This window comes from Melopsittacus undulatus, chromosome 6, assembly GCF_012275295.1.
Source record: "Melopsittacus undulatus isolate bMelUnd1 chromosome 6, bMelUnd1.mat.Z, whole genome shotgun sequence".
Taxonomy (NCBI): Eukaryota; Metazoa; Chordata; class Aves; order Psittaciformes; family Psittaculidae; genus Melopsittacus; species Melopsittacus undulatus.
Genome location: NC_047532.1, coordinates 29,875,748 through 29,893,805, shown reverse-complemented (window position 1 = coordinate 29,893,805; position 18,058 = coordinate 29,875,748). Strand labels below are relative to the sequence as shown.

At 45.5% G+C, this 18,058-nt stretch overlaps 1 protein-coding gene across 3 annotated transcripts; it reads right to left on the bottom strand.

Annotated features, from left to right (window-relative positions):
- Positions 1-6,520: 6,520 nt before the first annotated feature.
- On the bottom strand, positions 6,521-17,715 carry RNASEL (ribonuclease L). Of its 3 annotated transcripts, none has more exons than XM_005147137.3 (8): positions 17,606-17,715; positions 13,074-13,199; positions 11,141-12,764; positions 10,611-10,699; positions 10,018-10,208; positions 9,797-9,914; positions 8,908-9,029; positions 6,521-7,783 (listed from the first exon to the last, which is right to left on the bottom strand). In XM_005147137.3, the coding sequence occupies exons 3-8, from the start codon at positions 12,588-12,590 to the stop codon at positions 7,648-7,650; spliced, it is 2,106 nt and encodes a 701-aa protein (XP_005147194.2). In that variant the 5' UTR covers positions 12,591-12,764; positions 13,074-13,199; positions 17,606-17,715; the 3' UTR covers positions 6,521-7,647. The 3 variants fall into 3 exon arrangements, with proteins under 3 accessions (XP_005147194.2, XP_030903158.2, XP_030903160.2); XM_031047298.2 differs by lacking the exon at positions 17,606-17,715 and adding an exon at positions 13,524-13,632; XM_031047300.2 differs by lacking the exons at positions 6,521-7,783; positions 8,908-9,029 and having other exon boundaries at positions 9,853-10,208.
- Between the last annotated feature and the right edge of the window lie 343 nt (positions 17,716-18,058).

Here is an 18,058-nt window from a genome sequence, read left to right as displayed (position 1 = left end):
ACATCATCCCCTCTCTCTCAGAGTGGGGTTGGTTCTGTGGATGCCAGCCTTTTTCTCCAGTCACCTGTTTCTCTGACATGGTAAAATGCAGATGAGACACTCTCCAGGAGCTCAGGTGCACATGTCTGCTTGGATTTGCTATCTTCAGTGTTTCTCATACAGGCTCAGCACATGGACGGTGATGAGGAGCTTTCAAGTCTCCAAGAAGGACAGGGTGCAAATCTCTTTGCTTAGGACAAGAACCTCCTCCAAATCATGGCATTGACAGTCCAAGTAACCTAAGCACCTGTCTCTCTGCTCCACACCTGTCCTTAGGCTTGTTCTTCTAATGCAGAAATGTCCAGACCTGGGTTTTTGGTGTCCCACGGGGTGCACCTTAAGAGCCAAAGTTTTTCCTTCACACAGCCATGAGGATGCATGTGGTGCAGGCCTATTGGAAAATGAAGCATCTTTGAAATAATTCCTTTCCAGCAGATTCAGTCAAAATTTCCCAGTGGGTTTTTAGAATTTTTTTTCGGGAATAGGGAAGTGGGTGCTGAGACTTCGTGAGCAAAGAACTGTTGCATAACTCTTTTTTGCATTGATAAACAGTTAAAAAATATTCTCACACACCTCCTAAAATAGAAATAAAGCAACTAACCTTCTGGGTTGCAAGTCAAATGAGAGTAAGAAAAGGAGGAGAACCCTGCAGCCACACACCAGGCTCAGTGGCATTACACAGAGAATGCTCTGAGCACCCTAAATGGAAAATAAGCTTCATCAGGATTTGAGGTGAAACTCACTGGGAAAGATACTTTTCCCTCCTTATCCACTTGTTTAGTTTCAGTAAACTGAGTAACTCTAAACTGAAAAACACAAGGAAAGTGGTGCTAAGCACTGTCAGTCTGCCTGACAACCCAGCTCCTTGACTGAATATTCATTTGGAAATTGTCTAATTGATTTTTGATTAAAGGGGGAACCAAAATAGGCACATACTAATTTTGCTTTGACGGTCGAGTGGGTGTCATCAAGCTGTTGTTCAGCTCCCTGTCATTTATTGCTGTCAAATTCTAGCTAAAAATCAGGTTTATACAATTTTGATACCTACAGGCAGGTGCTTGAGCTGCTGCTCCCCAGCCAAGCTGGGGTAAAACCCTTGTGCTTGCGTTCTCCAAGACTGCCAAGCCACACTGATTAACTTAACCCCAAAACCTTAGGTATTTCCACTGGATAATATGCAGTGCTCAGCTTGAGTCTCCACTTTACAGAGCCCTACTGCAATTCTAGGGCCTTCTCAAACATAGTTGTTTTAATCGCCCCCAGAAAAATCAGACAAAACTTAACCCATCACAGATTTATTCTCAGCTAGCAGTAAGCCAGAAGTATCATGTTACACAGAAGATGTGTTTTCTGGTACAAAGACACATGTTGGCCAAGGTTTTCAGGAAACCAGTGGGGAGAGAGACATTTAATCAGTACACACGGTTTCCATCCCCACTACTACCTGAGCAATGCAGGCTATATCGAGTTCACAGAGCCCCACTAAGATACTGCTCTGGAGAGACGGACATGGATGTGTAAAAAATACTGAATTTTCTGACATGGACATTAATCCTGCAATGACTGTCCCTGGGATAGTTTTCCCAGAGCCACAGCTTCTTGCAGCACCTCTCAGGAACAAATAACCAGAGCCAGGCAGACAAAATCACTCAGCTCGAGTGATGTGTCTTGGGAATATATGCATGATCTCTCAGATCCTTCTCATTTCCCCTGCCCTAGCCTGCATGGCTGGCATATTCAGCCTGGTGGACTAGGAAGGGTAGACACCATCGGGCAGATCTGTACCTGCAGGGTGCACCACAGGCTGCTTCCTGCTCTACATCACCTGTCAGCCCACAGGCAGCCCTGGCTGCAGCACCCCGTCAGAGGACCAAACTAAATCAGCAGGAAACCAAAAAATAGCTGCAGGTTCTGAACGCACTAATGCCCCTGGCACCTTTTGCTTGGAACACTTTTCTGCATTTTATCACAGTTTCACCAATGACCTTTATGTGGGGGTCTTGCTTTTCTGACGTTTAGATAAAAAGCTTGCTTTTCAGCTGAGAAAAATGGTTATGTTGTCTCTTAAAGGCACCAAAATTGTTAGGGAAAATACCTGTAACTCCAGAGAAAACCTCCTACCGTCCACGCCTTGCTTTTTGCTGATTTTGAGAGTTGCTGCTTTGTGCACGACTGGGAAGGTGGCAGACTTAAATCCATCTCTATTCACCAGGCGTCACTGTGGTGCTGTCTGTGCCTTTACGCAGAGCGAAGGGGCCGGTCCTGCTGAGATTGGGCATACTACCTGCACCCCACTTCACGAGCAAGAGCATGGAGCTCCTCTTGGGAGAAGCTGCCCACACCGGCACAAAGCTGGGAGCACGTCTGTCCGTGGGGGCAGCTGTGCAAATGTGTCCCCCCATTTTTCCAAATGCCATTTCCTTGCAAGCCTCCCATCTGCCACACAGGATGCCCCAACACTGCAACAGAGCCAGGGTGGGAAATATCACCCCCGCCCTGTAGCCCCCAAACTGCTCCACAGTCAAGATTTGGGTAACCCAAGTGCTTGCTCAGCCACCCTTCTTTAACCTTTGTATAAGTCCCATAGGATTCAAAGAAGCATCCTGGTGTTCTCCCTCATTTGCTGTCAGAACCCTTGCCACACAGTACTGTTTCATCTCTTCTCCCTCACCAGGCAATCATGCCATCATTGTCTTATCACTCACAAAAGGCATCCAGATGCTGCTGCCACAGCCCCAGATGACAATGGAACAACAGAAGGAGCCAAAAGGTGCTGAAAGGAGTGCTCCTGCTCTCAAGGGGAGCTCCAGCTGCCCAGGACTAGAGCTGGGGTTTAGGGCTTCCTATACTGGTCCATGATAGGAAGTTTGTGCATGTTGTTTTCCCCAGACTCAGATTAAAGTCTTGAGAAAGGGCTCTACCTTCAGAGCAGGTAGGTGGTCACAGAAGCAGTCTACCTCCTCCAGACCACACCAGCAAAAGCACGTAGAGCAACAGAGCCACAACTCCCCTTAAAACCTAAAGGCCAACTGGGTGGGTCTCTGCTGGTCACCCTCACCTTGTCCAGTAACACTCACAGCAAATGGCCAGTTCCTGCACCTCTCCATACCCTGAGCACCTTCCCAGGAGCACATAGCCATGTTGCTCATCTCTGATCACCCGCACCCTGCCTCCATCAGCAGTTGCATCATGACCACTCATGCAACATCTCTCCCTTCCCTGCAGGCATCAGGGGAAGGACAGACCTCCAAGGAAGAACAGAACTCCCAACATAATGTGCACACTGTGCAGAACAGGGGCGTGCTCCAAGAAAACTCTGCACAGCCCAATCACACTGCATAGCTTGCACTTAATCAGCAGTAAGACCTAAAAATAAAGTAACTCACAGCATTCCCCAGCTTGCCTGGTAACAGCATAGCAGCTTGCACCTCTGGAACTACACCAGGGATAGGCCACAGCATGTATTTCCACCTGAGCTGATACCCTTTTCCCCACAACAGTTTCCTTCCTTACACGTGCCTGTAAAAGACTGCATTGCACATAGCTGGGACCCACCAACAATGCAAATAAATCACACTGGGCCCAAGCACACCACCACCTTTTAGGTCTTTCCCAATCTGGAAGGTGCTTAAAGCCAGAAAGCAGTCACAATAAATACTTTGCCTACAAAAAGGGCCCCTCAAAGACCAGCCACCCCTAGAAGCTGCTCCAGCCCTGCTATGCAGGGAGCCACACTTCCCACAGGAGACTGAGACTACTCTGATCTGCATGGCTCACAATCTCATCGCAGCTCTTCACTCTTAAATACCTCCTGTGGGTGGCAATGCTAAGAGAGCCCACCTGGCTTACTACTCAGCTGTCCCTGAGTGGTGAGTTGGTGCCTGCCTTGCCACAGCCTTTCTGATTTTCCAATCAAAATCAACTCAAGGCCTCAGAATGTGTTTTGTTTTTTTTTTAAGCTAGTATGTTTACAAAGCACTAACCAAATGATATATTCATTTTCCCCAGGTGAAACTGAGTCAGAATGGCTTTGCCTAGTCACCAGGAAGCTGCAGAAATCCCAAACGCTCTTTGGACCTCATGAAGAAAAGACCACTTTATCACACCTTGCCTCTGACAGCTCCCTAGCAAGCTCCCAGCTTTGTAATTTTGAGCTATTTTTAGCCACTTTTTAACCTTTAGATCCTAGAAGACTGCATCCTGGGAATAACACAGGTGTATTTAAGGCAGATAATGATATTTCATGTTTGTGAGGTTTTTGCTTCTGGAGGATCAGAAAACCTGAACAACTCTAAGCAGATTTCTATAAATGAAGGACTTAGGAAGCTGATGCCACTATTACAACCTAAGCAGATCCTCAGAATTGCCCTTGCGGTGTAATTTGATTTTGCTCCCAAAACCTTCAGCCCCAAAAGCTAGCTGCATTTTTATGTGCTTTTTACTAACACTTCAGGCTCTGCAGCCTGAGCCCAGCTGAGCCCACTCCCTAGAAGGCTTCACGGATGTGCCTGAAGCTCAACACAGCAAAACCACAGCCAAAATGATCTTCACTCCACTGCATCTGCAGACTGGTTTTTTTTTTCCCAGTGTAGCAGATGAAACACATTGACCTGGGACCATGCCTGTGCACAAGCATGTCCTCAGCACAAAAGTGACAGAATGAGGAGCAGCTGATCCCATCACATGGGGTTAAGCCAGCTGCCCTGCAGGAGCAGAGGAAAAAGGCAGAGGCACAGCAAACAGACAATGTACAGGCATGATAGCAGGGGAATGAAGCATGTAGGGCCAGATCAGCATGCCCTTAGGCACCACACATGGTCTGCAAGCCTGCCCCTAAAAGGCAGCACCTCCCAGGTGGGCACTGATGCTGGGAGCCATCAGCACATCAAGCAGCATTAACTGTAGCAGCTGGCTCTGCCCCCAGCTCCCCAGAACACCTTTATCCCCAGGCTGCACCCTCAGACACTGCCATACTACCTAGTTTCCAAACTGTCCAGCTGACCTTGCCACTGGATTTCCATCCTGCCTGGCCTCTGACTGAGCACTCACTCATCTTCCCTGATCCTGCAAGGAGGAAAGGCAGCCTTGCAGGGCTTGGTGCTCTCCCCAGCATTGGTCTCAAGTCCCGCATGCCCTCTCTTCATGTGGGCTGACACTCTGTGAGCAACAAGCTTTGCAGATACTGTGCATGGATCAAATTTCCCCTCTGACAGCAGCCTCCCGGCAACCTCTGGCTTCTCAGAAAGCAGGACCCAGCCCTGCAGACCATGCAAGCCTTTCCTGGACATTCTTCCCAGAGCCTGATTTCCCCAGAGAGACAGGTCACAGCCTCCATGGGTTTGATCATTGCTCTGGTTTGGACATCCTTGAGAGATCTCCGCTTTCAGGAAGGCTTTTCCACAGCCTTTTAAGGTTGCTAAGTCATAGCCCTCTAGCAAAACAGCAGAACAATGCAAGAAGATGCAAAGGTCAAAGCAAGCCAGAAATGTGGTGCTTTACAGCAGGCTGAAGGAGCCCAGCCTATTGCCTCACCTCTCCTTACGCAAGAGCAGAAACATGCTGCTGTGGCATTGAGCCACATATGCATGGTGACATGGTGCTCCATATAGTATCCCCGCTCCCAATGCTGCTGGGACGTGGACATACATCTCTATGTGTCCTCCTGCTTTCTGACCATGAGAAGACACAATGAGCAAGAAAAAATAAGTAAGGAGGAATGGAAAAGATAAAAATATTGACATAAGAGGAGTCGATATTCTCCCGGTTGCATTTTCTCTATTGGCATATCACCAGTGGCACAGTCAAGCTCTCTTGTTACATTCACGTATTTTTTAAAAGGTTCCCAAGACCATCAGAGGACCTTTTGCTCTGAGCCAGGACCGCTGATGCAGGCTGGCACATGGACCTTACCAGCCGTGAGCATATTTATGGCAATCTGCAATCCAATTCATGCACAGCGATGCCTCCTAGTTTGCAAGTAAATACATCTATTATCATACACAGCTAAAACAGATGTGTAGGCTCAATGATACATTCTGGGCAGCCATTCATTTGTAGAGGAGATGGGTCAAACACATCCACTCCCAGAGTTTTACATGTATGCAAACACATACATGCAAGCATTGATGCTAATCTTCACACCACAATTCATCCATGAAATCCTCACCCTCACTCCACAAAAACAATGCAAAACCCCTCACTATTCAGCCTGTTATTTCACAAGAGACAGCTTGCTTCTGAGGACAGGAAGCCTTCAATACTTCCCAACATCTTTTCCCATCAAATACCCATATAGGCCAGAAGCAGTTCATCTGAACAGTGACAAAACCATCCATCACCTTACCTAAACAACCAAAAGGTACCTCCACAGGGAGGCTAAAAATCCCAGCCCTTTGAGCATTTTACAGTGGTGCAGACTATCTGTGCAGAGGGGATGCAGGAACCTCATTCATAAATGAGTGTACAGTCAGTTTTCCAGGCGAGTTTATTCCAAGTTTGGTTCTCCACAGGCTAATTGAAAGAATTACAATCTCAGTTTGAAAAAAATTAAAAATCTTTTCAACAGCTGAGAAATATTTCCATATGCAACATGTAATCGTTGTGCAAATCAGAGCATTAGTGGAGAAACAAGCAAGCCCTTGGACAATCAGACATACATTGCATGCTGTAGGATTTCAGAAATGGGTTTGTGCTATGAGCCTCCAATACCAGACCTCTGAGCTGGCTGCATGCTGCGGCTGTATGGGCACCAGTGCTGTGCAAGTGAGCAAAGTCTGGCAGGACAGTAATACCCCAACAGTGGCACTGGTTTGGACACAGGAAGTGCTGAAGCGTTGCAGATGCAGCCTGCCACAACAGAGCTTGTCCTTCCCAGGAGAAACCAGTCCCTGCAGTCCCTCTGATGTCAGTGACCTTCTTCATCTGAGTCAGGAACAGTAGCAGTTTTGTGGAATTATACTCCATGTACCCACTCCTTGTGGAAACATCTCCTGTGTTTCTCAAAAGAAGTCCTTCAGGTCCCAGCAGGCTGGCCTGAGTGTGTCTTTAACAGATCAGACGAATAATGAGCCATTGCCTAGGCATCTTATTTTCTGGCTGCTGTGTTTCAGAAAAACTGAAAAGATAGGATTCTTGTCTTTCTAAGGTTAGATGAGCAGCTCATTAGTACAAGCTGTAGGGAATATTTGCCCTAGCAGGGAGCTTGAACTCTTTTTTCCTCTAGCAGAGTCCAATGTCATCTGGTAATGCCTGAGCTCTTCCCTTGCCTCCCAGACATATCAGGTTTATGGTGGCTGTCCCACATCACCCTACTCTCCATAAGGATCAGGGCCTTGCTCTGTACATTACAGATGCAGATAAGCCCAGAGGGATGGAGTAATCAAGGAGGACTTGGGCTGGCACTCAGCTTGGTTCCTCTCCAAGCCTGTTACACCAAACACATCCAAAGCATCTTCAATTTCTTAGCTTAAGTCCTCCATGCTCTGTCCCTGCATCTGCTCTCTCCCATCTTCTTACCCACTTTCTTCAACTCTTTTGCAGATGAAGAAATAGGGCATAAAATGAGGCAGTGATGGTGGGATTGGACAGGGGACAGGAGGCAATGACATTCTACAGAAAAGGGTACTGAATGTCTGCAAAGTGTCTGTATTCAGGATTCTGGCGTAAACTGTTGTACACATAAATGGTAAGTGCTGGAAAAAGCTTCAAGAAATATTCAGCATGGTCTCCTATTTTGTTGCTAATCCTGAAAGAGAACAAACCCAAAAAGGATTTTTAAAGCTTGCCTAAAGACTCAAAATATCCAGGATATCCTTGGTTTCCTTGCAAAGAAAACAAAAACAGAAACAAAAACAGAAACAAGAACACCAAAAAAACACCCCAAAAACTAAAAAGCCACCAGTCCAAAACCCCACAACATTCCAGAGGCTTTCTGATAACACAGGAAGGTTTCCTATAAACACTTGAGCTGCAGCTTTTCTATACCTTCCCTAAGCTACTTAATCCATTTTTTCACTATTTCTCCAGCACCTCCATCTGCCTAATCCTACCTGCATCTTCACTGAAGAGCAGTGCTGGCTACCAGCCTCAGTGAAATCATCACTAGGAGCAAACGCCACCTCTAACCTCACGCGCAAGCACGCATGACTATAGAGGGTTAGAGACTAGCAGCTTTTTAGGAGTCAAGACCTCCTAACAGGATCTTCTAACAGGACCTGTGCTGTTATGTGATCTGTATCTCAATGCACTTAAACACAGTAAACATCAGCACTTTGGAAATACTAGCAAGGTAAATAAGAAGGCTTTTCAAAGGTATAAAGGAAAATACACATATTTAGAGGGATCTAAAAACCTTTCTGGATTTATGGCAAGAAACACCAGTCTGCAGCAAAAATAACAGCCCAGAAGACACGTTCATGGTGTCCTCTGCTGCAGAGCCATGACCTGCCTTAGTTGTCACAGACACCTCTCCACCCCCCAGCCTGCTCTGCAAAGGCAAAGGTGCAGAGGGAGTGCCATCAACTCTCTGATGCTGCTGCCATCCCTGTGGAAGAGAAGGCTCTGGTTGAGGATGTTCATCTGTGGGAGATAATCTAAGTTCCTTTTCTTACCCTTTGGAAGGTGATATTGAGGACTGACTCCAGATTTCTTGCAGCCATGACACACGATCTTTCACACACTATTGTGCTGCCAGAAGAGATAACCCCTCTAATGAGATGAGCTTTAATGGACTTTCTCCCACATCCCAGTTGTGTTCTCCCTTCCGGAAAACCATCTGAAGATTTTTTTTCTCAAACCCACTGACATTTCCAGATACCCAGATGCTCCCTGCAATGCAACTGTGGCAGTGGGAAGGATGTGAACGTGTACCTGATATCTGGATGTTCATCCAGGTTTCTGATGAGCCTCAGTAGGTCAGTGACGTTGTTGCTATATTTGAATGATCTTCCTTTCTTGGGATTTTCCATAATGTTCAGAACATCTTTGTTAATCTGGAAAAAAAAAGCACATAGATGATTCTCCGCCTTTCAAACACCACAAAAGCAGCACATCTACCTCCACTCACCACACCTACTGCCTTTCTGCAGAGACATCATCTTGCATGAGTAAATCTTGTGACTCTTAAAAGCATATTCCCCAACATGAGCAGAAGAGTTCACTCTGCAAGGCAGGTACCACACAGACTCCCTGATTCTGCTGTTTCCTGTCTATGGCATTTGCACTAGGATGTCAACATGGAACAGGAGATTTTCATGTGTGCCTGGAGGGCAGGGGGAGACTTGGGAGTCTTGATCCAGTTGTGCCACTGGTGAAAGGACCACATGAGCTGCTGTATTGAGCCAAGACTGTCATATCTCAAACAGTGTGGCATTTCTTTCCAAGATGCTCACTGCAAAACCAGGCCTGGTCTCACTGCTTTTGAGCCAATCTAACAAAACATATTTGGCAGGAATTTGCTGGCAGCAAGGGCCAGAGGTCACCAACAAACACCCCTGAAGGTTTGCCAGCTAATTCTATAATAAGCATCCCCTACTAACACCCCAGTCAACTGAGCTCCTTTTACCACTAATGCTTTTAGTCCTGAGTACTCCAATTACATGGCTTAAATTTAATTGTTTCCCCCAGTTACCTGTATTTGCTACTTTTGAAGCTACTTTTTCCAGTTAAAGTTTTAAATGGGGCTTTTTCCTAAATAGGAAAAGCTTCTGCCTAAATGTTTCACTCAAACCTTGTACTAATTCAAAGAGAAGAGGATTACTTCCTTCGTCCACGATGGATAAGGAAAACTTTCAGTAGCATTAGGAGCTTGAAAGACAGCTTTCCTGTTGTGGAGATCTTTGATTTTATTCCATACAGTCTTCAGGAAATTGAACCTGCTGTGGAATTAGATGATTCATTAGCTGCAATAGGACATTGCTGTTCTCAGCACTACAGGCAAATTCCTACCAAAAACTTTCCCTTTGTACTCCCAGGACTTACGTCTGTTTGCTCCAGAAATACGGATGTTTGCTCAAATCTTCCAAGCCTTGTTCATCATGAGACACCAGGCTACTTACAAGATCCAGAGCCTCATTGTAATCTGGGGAATCGGCAACTAAATCTTCAGCACTAACTTGCTGAAGGGGCTTCTTACCCCCTGTTAAAACATACAGCACAAGACTGCCAAGGGCCTGCAGAGAAACACATCACTGCTCACACACCAGATGCATGAAACTTCTTACCAAATGGAAAAGGATTATTATTCCTAAATAAGATGACTGTATATGTGAACACACACATGTACCTATAGATGTGCAGAAGTATGCAAATACATAGAAACACAAACTTGGAAGCTGTATGCACAAAGACAGACATCATAATCATGTTCACAGGGTTCTCTGGATATGCCAGCACCAGCTATAGCCTTGCATCCTAGCTACTATGATACTTCTGCAGTGCTTTGGGCTTTCCCAGAAATCAAAGTGGTTTCTAACTGAGGATGCAGAAAGGCTTCCCCTTAGGATTCACAGCTACAGAAAATACCAGAGAATACCTGATATTTTAAACCATTCATTGATCTGCAGAGAAGTTACCTCTAAATCTGAGTTTACAAGTTCTTGTTTGCCTTCAATCAACTTCCTTTTATTATCAAAGTCCGCGAGGTAAATTTTGCCACCTAAATCTGAGGAAATAAGAGAAACTGTTAATAAACAAAGTTTATGGGGGAAACGTTAATGGTGGAAAATGTAACAGTCTGTCATTGACTTCTGGATGGCCCCTTCTTTAGAAAACAGTTCTCTGAAGAGATCTGCTGTGGGTTAATCTGCAAAGATCTGGAAAGGAGGACAGATCTATTGAGACATGTAAAGTTGTTCTGTTCATTCTTTGGCTGTCCGCAAACATATCTATACTCACTCAAAGAGGAGATCTAATACCATAGACACCCAATTCTGCATAAAGACATTTGGGGTTTTTTGTTTGTTTTGGGTGTTTTTTGTTTTATTTTGTTTTTTGTTGGTTTTGTTGTTGTTTTTTTTTTTTTTACAGACAGCTATGAAGCATCTTCTCTAAACTGCAGACATCAAGAAAGAAAAATGAAAACACTGAGAAAGCGAAGGATAACCTATCAAAAAGTTGCTGGGATGCAGATCCTGGTGAGCAAATCCAAGGGAGTGCAGCTCCCTCACTGCCTGGAAGATCATCCTCAGGGCACCTTTGCAACATATTTGGCCTTCTGGTTCCTGCAGATGTTGTTCAAGATTTTTCTCCCAGAGGGGGAAGCATAAGTACACATAGCCTTTTGCTTTCTCAAACTGGAAGAGCTTCAGTAGATGCTCACAGTTATTACATTGTTCATAGAACTTTTTCTCTTTGTCACCCTCTGTACTGCGGCTTATTTTTACTGCTACCTCTGTCCCATTATAGATCCCCAGGTAGATGCCACCTTGAAAAGTGTTCTGAATTCTCTGCTGGATACATTGAAATGTCTTCAGTTTGCCAATAACAGGGTGATATATTTTATATAGCTTTTTCAGCTGATCCCTCCAGCATTTGCTCTTTGGCTCCCAGTCTTTGAAGGCTTGTGGAACAAACTTGGCATTATACTGGCGAAGAAGAAGTGCCATGTTATGAGCACGGTTCCTATTTGCAACAGCTATAAGGTCCCCAACATCAGTCCTTGCTCCTTTTTCACACAGCAACTTTGCTATATTGTAATTATTTTTCTCTACAGCCACCATAAGTGCTGTGTTGCCCTCCTCATCTGCATCATCGATATCTATTTTGCCCTTCTCTAATAAGGCTTTCACCAAATCTGGGCTCTGCATTTCAACAGCTAGGATGAGGGCAGTTTTCCCACATTCATCTTTGCTGTTCACATCAACACCATGATCCAGCAGGAAAAGGCCAATGGAGACAGCTGACTCGTATCTTTCCTTGGCACAACCCTCCTTGAGGGCATGGATCAAGGCATTCCTATCTTTGTTGTCACAAATATTCATGTCAGCCCCCATTTCTTGGACAAGAGTTTTTACAACTGAGAAGTGGCCCTTCCTACAAGCATCCATCAATGCTGTCACTCCTCCTTTATGCAGTTTCTCTTTCTCTTCACTAACTACCCTTCTCAAATTCACATTTGCTCCTTTGCTATACAGGAATTTCAAAGCTTCTTCCTTCCCATACCATGCAGCCTCCATGAAAGCTGTGAAGCCATTGTCATCATAGTCATTAATGTTTACCCCACGATCAAGGAGTAGCTCCAGTATATTCACATTTCCTACTATTGCTGCCTCAATAAATGCAGTGCCACCATTGTCCTTCCTGGCATGTGGACAAGCACCCTTGCATAGCAGAAGCCGGACCAGGTTCTCTTCATTAGCTTGCACGGCACTCTGCAGTGGTGTCCAGCCACTTTCTGCTTTGGAGTTCACATCTGCCCCTTTCTCCAGCAGCTCCAGCACATCTTTCATATTACTGTCCCTCACAGCAGCATTTAACTTGAAGGCAAAATCTTCTGCTGTCTCTGTGCTGGAAAGGATCGATGCCTCCTGCTGGCTGTGAGCTGTAAGCTCCATGGTGGTCAGAGGGAGGGCTCTGTATCTCTGACGTTCCTCACCTGAGCCCAGGCATCCCACTGAATGATGGGACTGGTGCAATGCTCAGTACTTTCATCATGGTGGATGCTCTGGGTTTGGCTGAAGCACACTGCATAGGATAGGCTGCTATTTCAAGGGCTTCGTAGACTCGAACTAATTAGGAAACAGAAAAATTTGTTTTATTAGACTGTGAAATTTCACCATTTACATTTGATGTCTTGCAGGTCTATGTGAGAGGCAACTAAGAACAGCAATGCTAAGTGCCAGCCAAGAGAGCTATGTCTTGGTGAGAAGCACCACTTTAGAACTAACCCAGACATAAGTGCTCATCATGCTTGCTTGCTGGGTCTCAGGGCTAATTACAGCCCAAGCAGATATCCCTCAGGGTGCCTGGGTGAAGGGATGGGAGAGAACCCACTGTTTTCTTGCTATAAATGCTATTTCAGACTTATTACAGGTTACCTAAGAAATCATCCCTCAGCGATGTTTTCAGGTGGAAAAATGCAGCAGACAGGCAGAGATGGGCATTCACCTTCAGTTTTGGATGGCAGACACACACAGAGTCCTGGAGAGTCCCCAATCTGATACCTGGAATAAGACAGAAAGACAGCATTAATCTGTCCTGCTTCCATAGGCAATTAGGAGACCCTACCTGAGTAGAAGCCCTTCGTAAGCTTTTCATGACATTAAGAAGTTAGTCAGGTAGAACCTGATCTTTTTCTATCTAGTACCTAGAAGAGCTGGAACTCCAATACCCATTCTCCTGACTGCAAAGGCTGGTCCAAGTGGTCAGCACTTCCAGGAGTCACTGTCTGACAAGCTGAACTGGAAATAAATGATCTAAGGCAATCAAAAAACAGGACAGAGAAGTCCAAAGGTATAAAGGCAAAATATAAATTCACATGGATTTACCCTCAGGAAAGCCAAGGACCATTTTATGGATGGTTTCTCTTCTGGCCAGCAGGAAATAAATACCCTATTTCATTGATTCAGATGAATTTCATTTCCATGAAGTAACTTCCGTATGTGGCCTTTTGCCACATAAAAAAAAAAAAAAAAAAAAAAAGAAAAGAAAAAAGAAAGGTTACTTTCCCTGCTGGAAATACAGCACAACATCCCTCGGGCACGGCGGGGTTCAAACTCCTTGCTTCTTTTGGGAAGTCAGACGCCTGGGGAGGCGGAAGGCAGGGGCTGTGCACTTTCCTTCTCTGCCAAGCTGAAGAACCACAAGATGCCCTACACCAGGAAACGTTTAAACGTTTCTATCCCGCCCCACTGACTTTTGGCCAGGAGCTGCTTGCATCTGCGCACTACGGGCACCAACTGACAGGCAGAGTCTTCCAATGCTGCCTAGTGTCACATGCCACCACCTACCACAGGAAGGTGAGAAAGGGACTTTCTGCCCAGAGGGAACCCCAGACATTGCTTAAAATGCCTTTAACACTAAGGAGCAGATTTTCTCAGCAGCCGCTTTTCACTGCTGTTTCGTAGCAATTATCCCCAGATAGTGTTTGCTTCTCAGCAAAGTCTGTAAGTATATGCTGTCCCTTCCCCCAGCAAGGAGCATTTTATCCACTTACAGGGGGGTGCTGTAGTTTTGGAGGGTGTTTAGCAACAATTTTCAACACACAGCAGAGTGGTCATGAGCAAATGCTCTTTGTGAACAGTCCCACACACATAGATCCTGTTTACAAATGCATGCTCAGCAGTGGTTCAGGAGCTGAAGGTTCAGACATTAAATAAGCCAGTGCTGGGGTTCTGGGGGAGGGAGGGTGTCCTGGGTTCAGCAGTAACAGTTATTTTTCTCCTTCTTAGCAGCTGGTGCAGTGCTGTGTTTTCTGCTTTGCTCTGAGAACAGTGCTGACAGCACACCAGCGTTTTAGTTGTTGCTAAGTAATGCTTACCCTGATTAAGGACTTTCGAGTCTTTAATGCCTGTGAGAATGAGGAGGGGCACAAGAAGCTGGAAGAAGCAGAGACAGGACACCTGACCCAAACTAGCCAAAGGGGTATTCCATACCACAGCACATCATGCCCAATACATAAACTGGAGGGAGTTACCCAGAAAACTGGAGGGAGAACTGGAGGGAGAAAGCCCAGATCACTGCTTAGGTTGGGCTGGGTATCAGTCGGCAGCAGGTGGGGAGCAGTTGTATTGTACATCACTTGCGTTTGTTGTTTTCCCCTTTTATATTCTGTCCTCTTGTTATTTCCCTTATCATTATTATCATTAGTGGCAGCAGTAGTAGTAGCTTTGTATTATACCTTATTTACTGGACTGTTCTTATCTCAACCAGTGGCAGTTACATTCTTTCGACTCTCCTCCCCATCCCTCCGGGAGAAGTGGGAGGAAGGAAGCTATGGAGTGAGTGAGCGAATGCTTGGTTCTAAGTTACTGTCTGGGCTTAAACCACGACAGAGGGAGGGGCAGGAGTTTTGGGGTTTTCTTTGGGATGCAGGAAGTTGGGTTGGGATTTATATTTTAAGCATTTCCTCACCTTTTGGTAAATCCATCCCCATGAAGAAACTTGCCGTGCTGCTAAATTTCATCCAGGGAACCACTGTTTATACCTCACCTGATGTGTTCCGACCGTACCCACGTTGGCAAGCAGGAAGTTCCCAGCTGCCCAGGCACTGTCCTTCTTGTAGGCAGCTCTGTGTAAAAACAGTACTGCCTGAGGAAGTCCAGTCTTTCAGCCCTGCGTGCAAAGCGTGTGCAGGAAATACGTAACAGAGCCCAGGCTGTGACATGCCACCCACTTTCCCCCACTGCCTTCTAATGTAAGTTCACCAGCATGCAGAGCCCATGCAGCCTCTTCAGCCTCCTCCCCTGAACCGTGCCAGCTGCAAGATTCATACCACACTTGAAACAGGGCTGAAATTGTACCAATGAATTCATGCTTTTCATGATATGCTGATTATATTGGTTGTGTTTCAAGGGACAAGGAGAACAATCAAAGCACTAAAGGATGAGTTATCTGCCAGCTTGGCAATGTGACCCTTTGGTTACCTAACTTGGCAAAAGAGCTAACTTTTAAGGTGTCCTAAAGTGAACTACCTTCATTATAATAGTTAAAATCACAACAAAGATCAAAAAGACCCTGGGCCAGTTGAAGACCCCTCCTCTGAGCATGGGTGGTGATTAGAATGACATAGCAGATATTATAATTATATGTAGATTACAACCAATCATTGTAATTGGGAGTATACTACCTTGTAACTTTTGTATATAAATGTAACAAAGAGGGTCTGCATTCATGGACTCTATTTGTGTAACAGTCCACCAAGCACCCCAGCCTGAATCAACTCAGTATCACTTCCAAGAGTGTGGAATTAGTTTACTGCACACTGGACATGAATCCACTTTTTGGACAACATTAGTGCATGCACAAACTGGCATCCACATATGTACACAGAGACAGATGGATACAAACATAAGGGCATGAATGAGGAAACATACCCTAAAGGGGCACAGGGATGCAAGTTTTACAAGCATATCCAGATCTTCATGTACACCTACATTGCTTGCTCACATCTGCATGCCAGCTTTCACAAAAGCTCTACCTATGCATGAGTCACATTGTCTTTGTACCTAACCATCATATTGTATAACCTGCTTTCCACAGCATGCAGAGCATCAGCAAGGTCTAGGAATATCCCACAGCCTCTGGGTAGAACTTCATAAGGTTTGTATTACTACAGGAGACCTTGACACAGCCACACAGGGACAAAGACCATGAAAACTCAGGGAACAATCTCAAATCACTCTCAAGGCTGTCAGGATGCCATTTTAATTCACAGAAATTTGCTGAACTCAATAGCATCTCTCCTGGGTTCAAGCAGAGCTGGGGCTTAGGCTGCCAGTGTTTAATCATCCACAACTCTCCACAGGCTGTAAAAGAGATAAACCAACAGAGCAAGGGCACATCACAGGTTCAGAGTCAACAATAAAGATGTAAAAAAAAAAACAACTCAAACCCCACAGGTCATGATACACAACAATACGATGTCACCCAGCCACAAAAGTACAAAAGCCTTCTTCAGCTTGTTGATTTACTTTAAGTAGTTCATTATGGTGGGAAGATAAGAAACCCTAGGATGGTAGGAACCCAAATTCTAGGATGCTAGGAACAAGTTTTTTGCAACAGGCAGAAGTGTCCTGTGCCTGTACCCCAGCAAAGAAGGATTTGGTGGTAACGCTTTCCCTCTCTCTCATGCCTGATCCAAATTGCTTTCCGCAGTCATAAGTTTAAACTCTTTGTCCCTGACAGACAGCTTCTGGGGAATAGAAGGGCCTCAGAGGGTTTCTAGAGCACAGGAGTCATAGAGCTCCTCTCCACAACCATTCCTGTAGCCTCTGGGCTGTGTAGTTCCTGCTGTATTTGCCCTTCTGCAGTCCTTATTTACCACCCCATTCACAGGGAGCCAGAAGACAAGCTGCTGAAACACAGTAATGAGCAACATCAAGGGTGCAATTAAGCAATTTTTTTCCTCCATCCTGTTGGACCTACACCCATTTTGCAACCCTTTCCCAGAGATAACATCTCTGAGCATCTGTGCCCTGACCAACAGCTACAATTAAACATGAGGTAAAACACAGCCACAAAAACTGCCTGCCAAAGTCAAAATAATTTTAAAAGTATCTAGGAATAGTAGCATGGCTTTTTAATTCATGTTCCATGGACTTGCTTCCTTATTTTCTTTCCAAAAGGGAATGTCCCAGGGTTTATATGCTTGGTCACACTGGTGTGACTTTCAGTGCTGGAACACAGCCCTGAAAAGTAGTCCACAGACAGACGCAATTTAAACACTGACAGGTGATGTGGTCCACATAGGAGCATCAAACACATTTCACTTTACCATGGAGTATTTTTACATTTTTAATCTGCATTTGCTAGGTTTTTAGACTGCTGTTCAGTCCTCATCACCACAAATAAAAAAGATCAGGGGATCTGCCAGCAGGAGCGGGCTGGGAAGAAGAGGTTAGGACCTTACCATGTAGGGCACTGTGTACCAGTCCCTGAGCAGAGGGGATCCATCAGAAACATCCCAGATCAGCCAAAACAGGTCAAACAAGGAGCCAGGCTGAGGATCTGAGCTTAAACGCATTTCCCAAGCAGCAGAGGTGGTTCTGCAGCAGCATTTCTCCCAGCTGTTGCTCATCCCCAGCTTCTCCCCACAGGCTGAGCCCAGGTTGCAACTGTACCATATCAGAGCAGCCTCCAGCACAGGCCAGCCCAGCCCTAGGGAAGCAGGAGGGCTGCAGAGCCCAGCACTGCCCTCAGCACCCCAGCACTGATAGAAAGCTTAAATTTTATCAATCTTTTCTCAGTTCCCAAAGCACTGTGTAAATAAGAATCCTGCACATAGCTGGACCTGATTGGTAACCTTGACATTTTGCTGCATGTGTACTGGGAGGGAGGGTGACCCATATGGAAACACATTACA

Bases quoted from the DNA above. Each gene is read 5' to 3' on its own strand.
- RNASEL (XM_005147137.3), bottom strand. From the start codon at position 12,590: ATGGAGCTTACAGCTCACAGCCAGCAGGAGGCATCGATCCTTTCCAGC. The intron at 10,700-11,140 runs GTTATCCTTCGC...TTATTTCCTCAG, and splicing joins TCCCAGCAACTTTTTGATAG to ATTTAGGTGGCAAAATTTAC. The intron at 9,915-10,017 runs GTAAGTCCTGGG...CTAATTCCACAG, and splicing joins TATTTCTGGAGCAAACAGAC to CAGGTTCAATTTCCTGAAGA.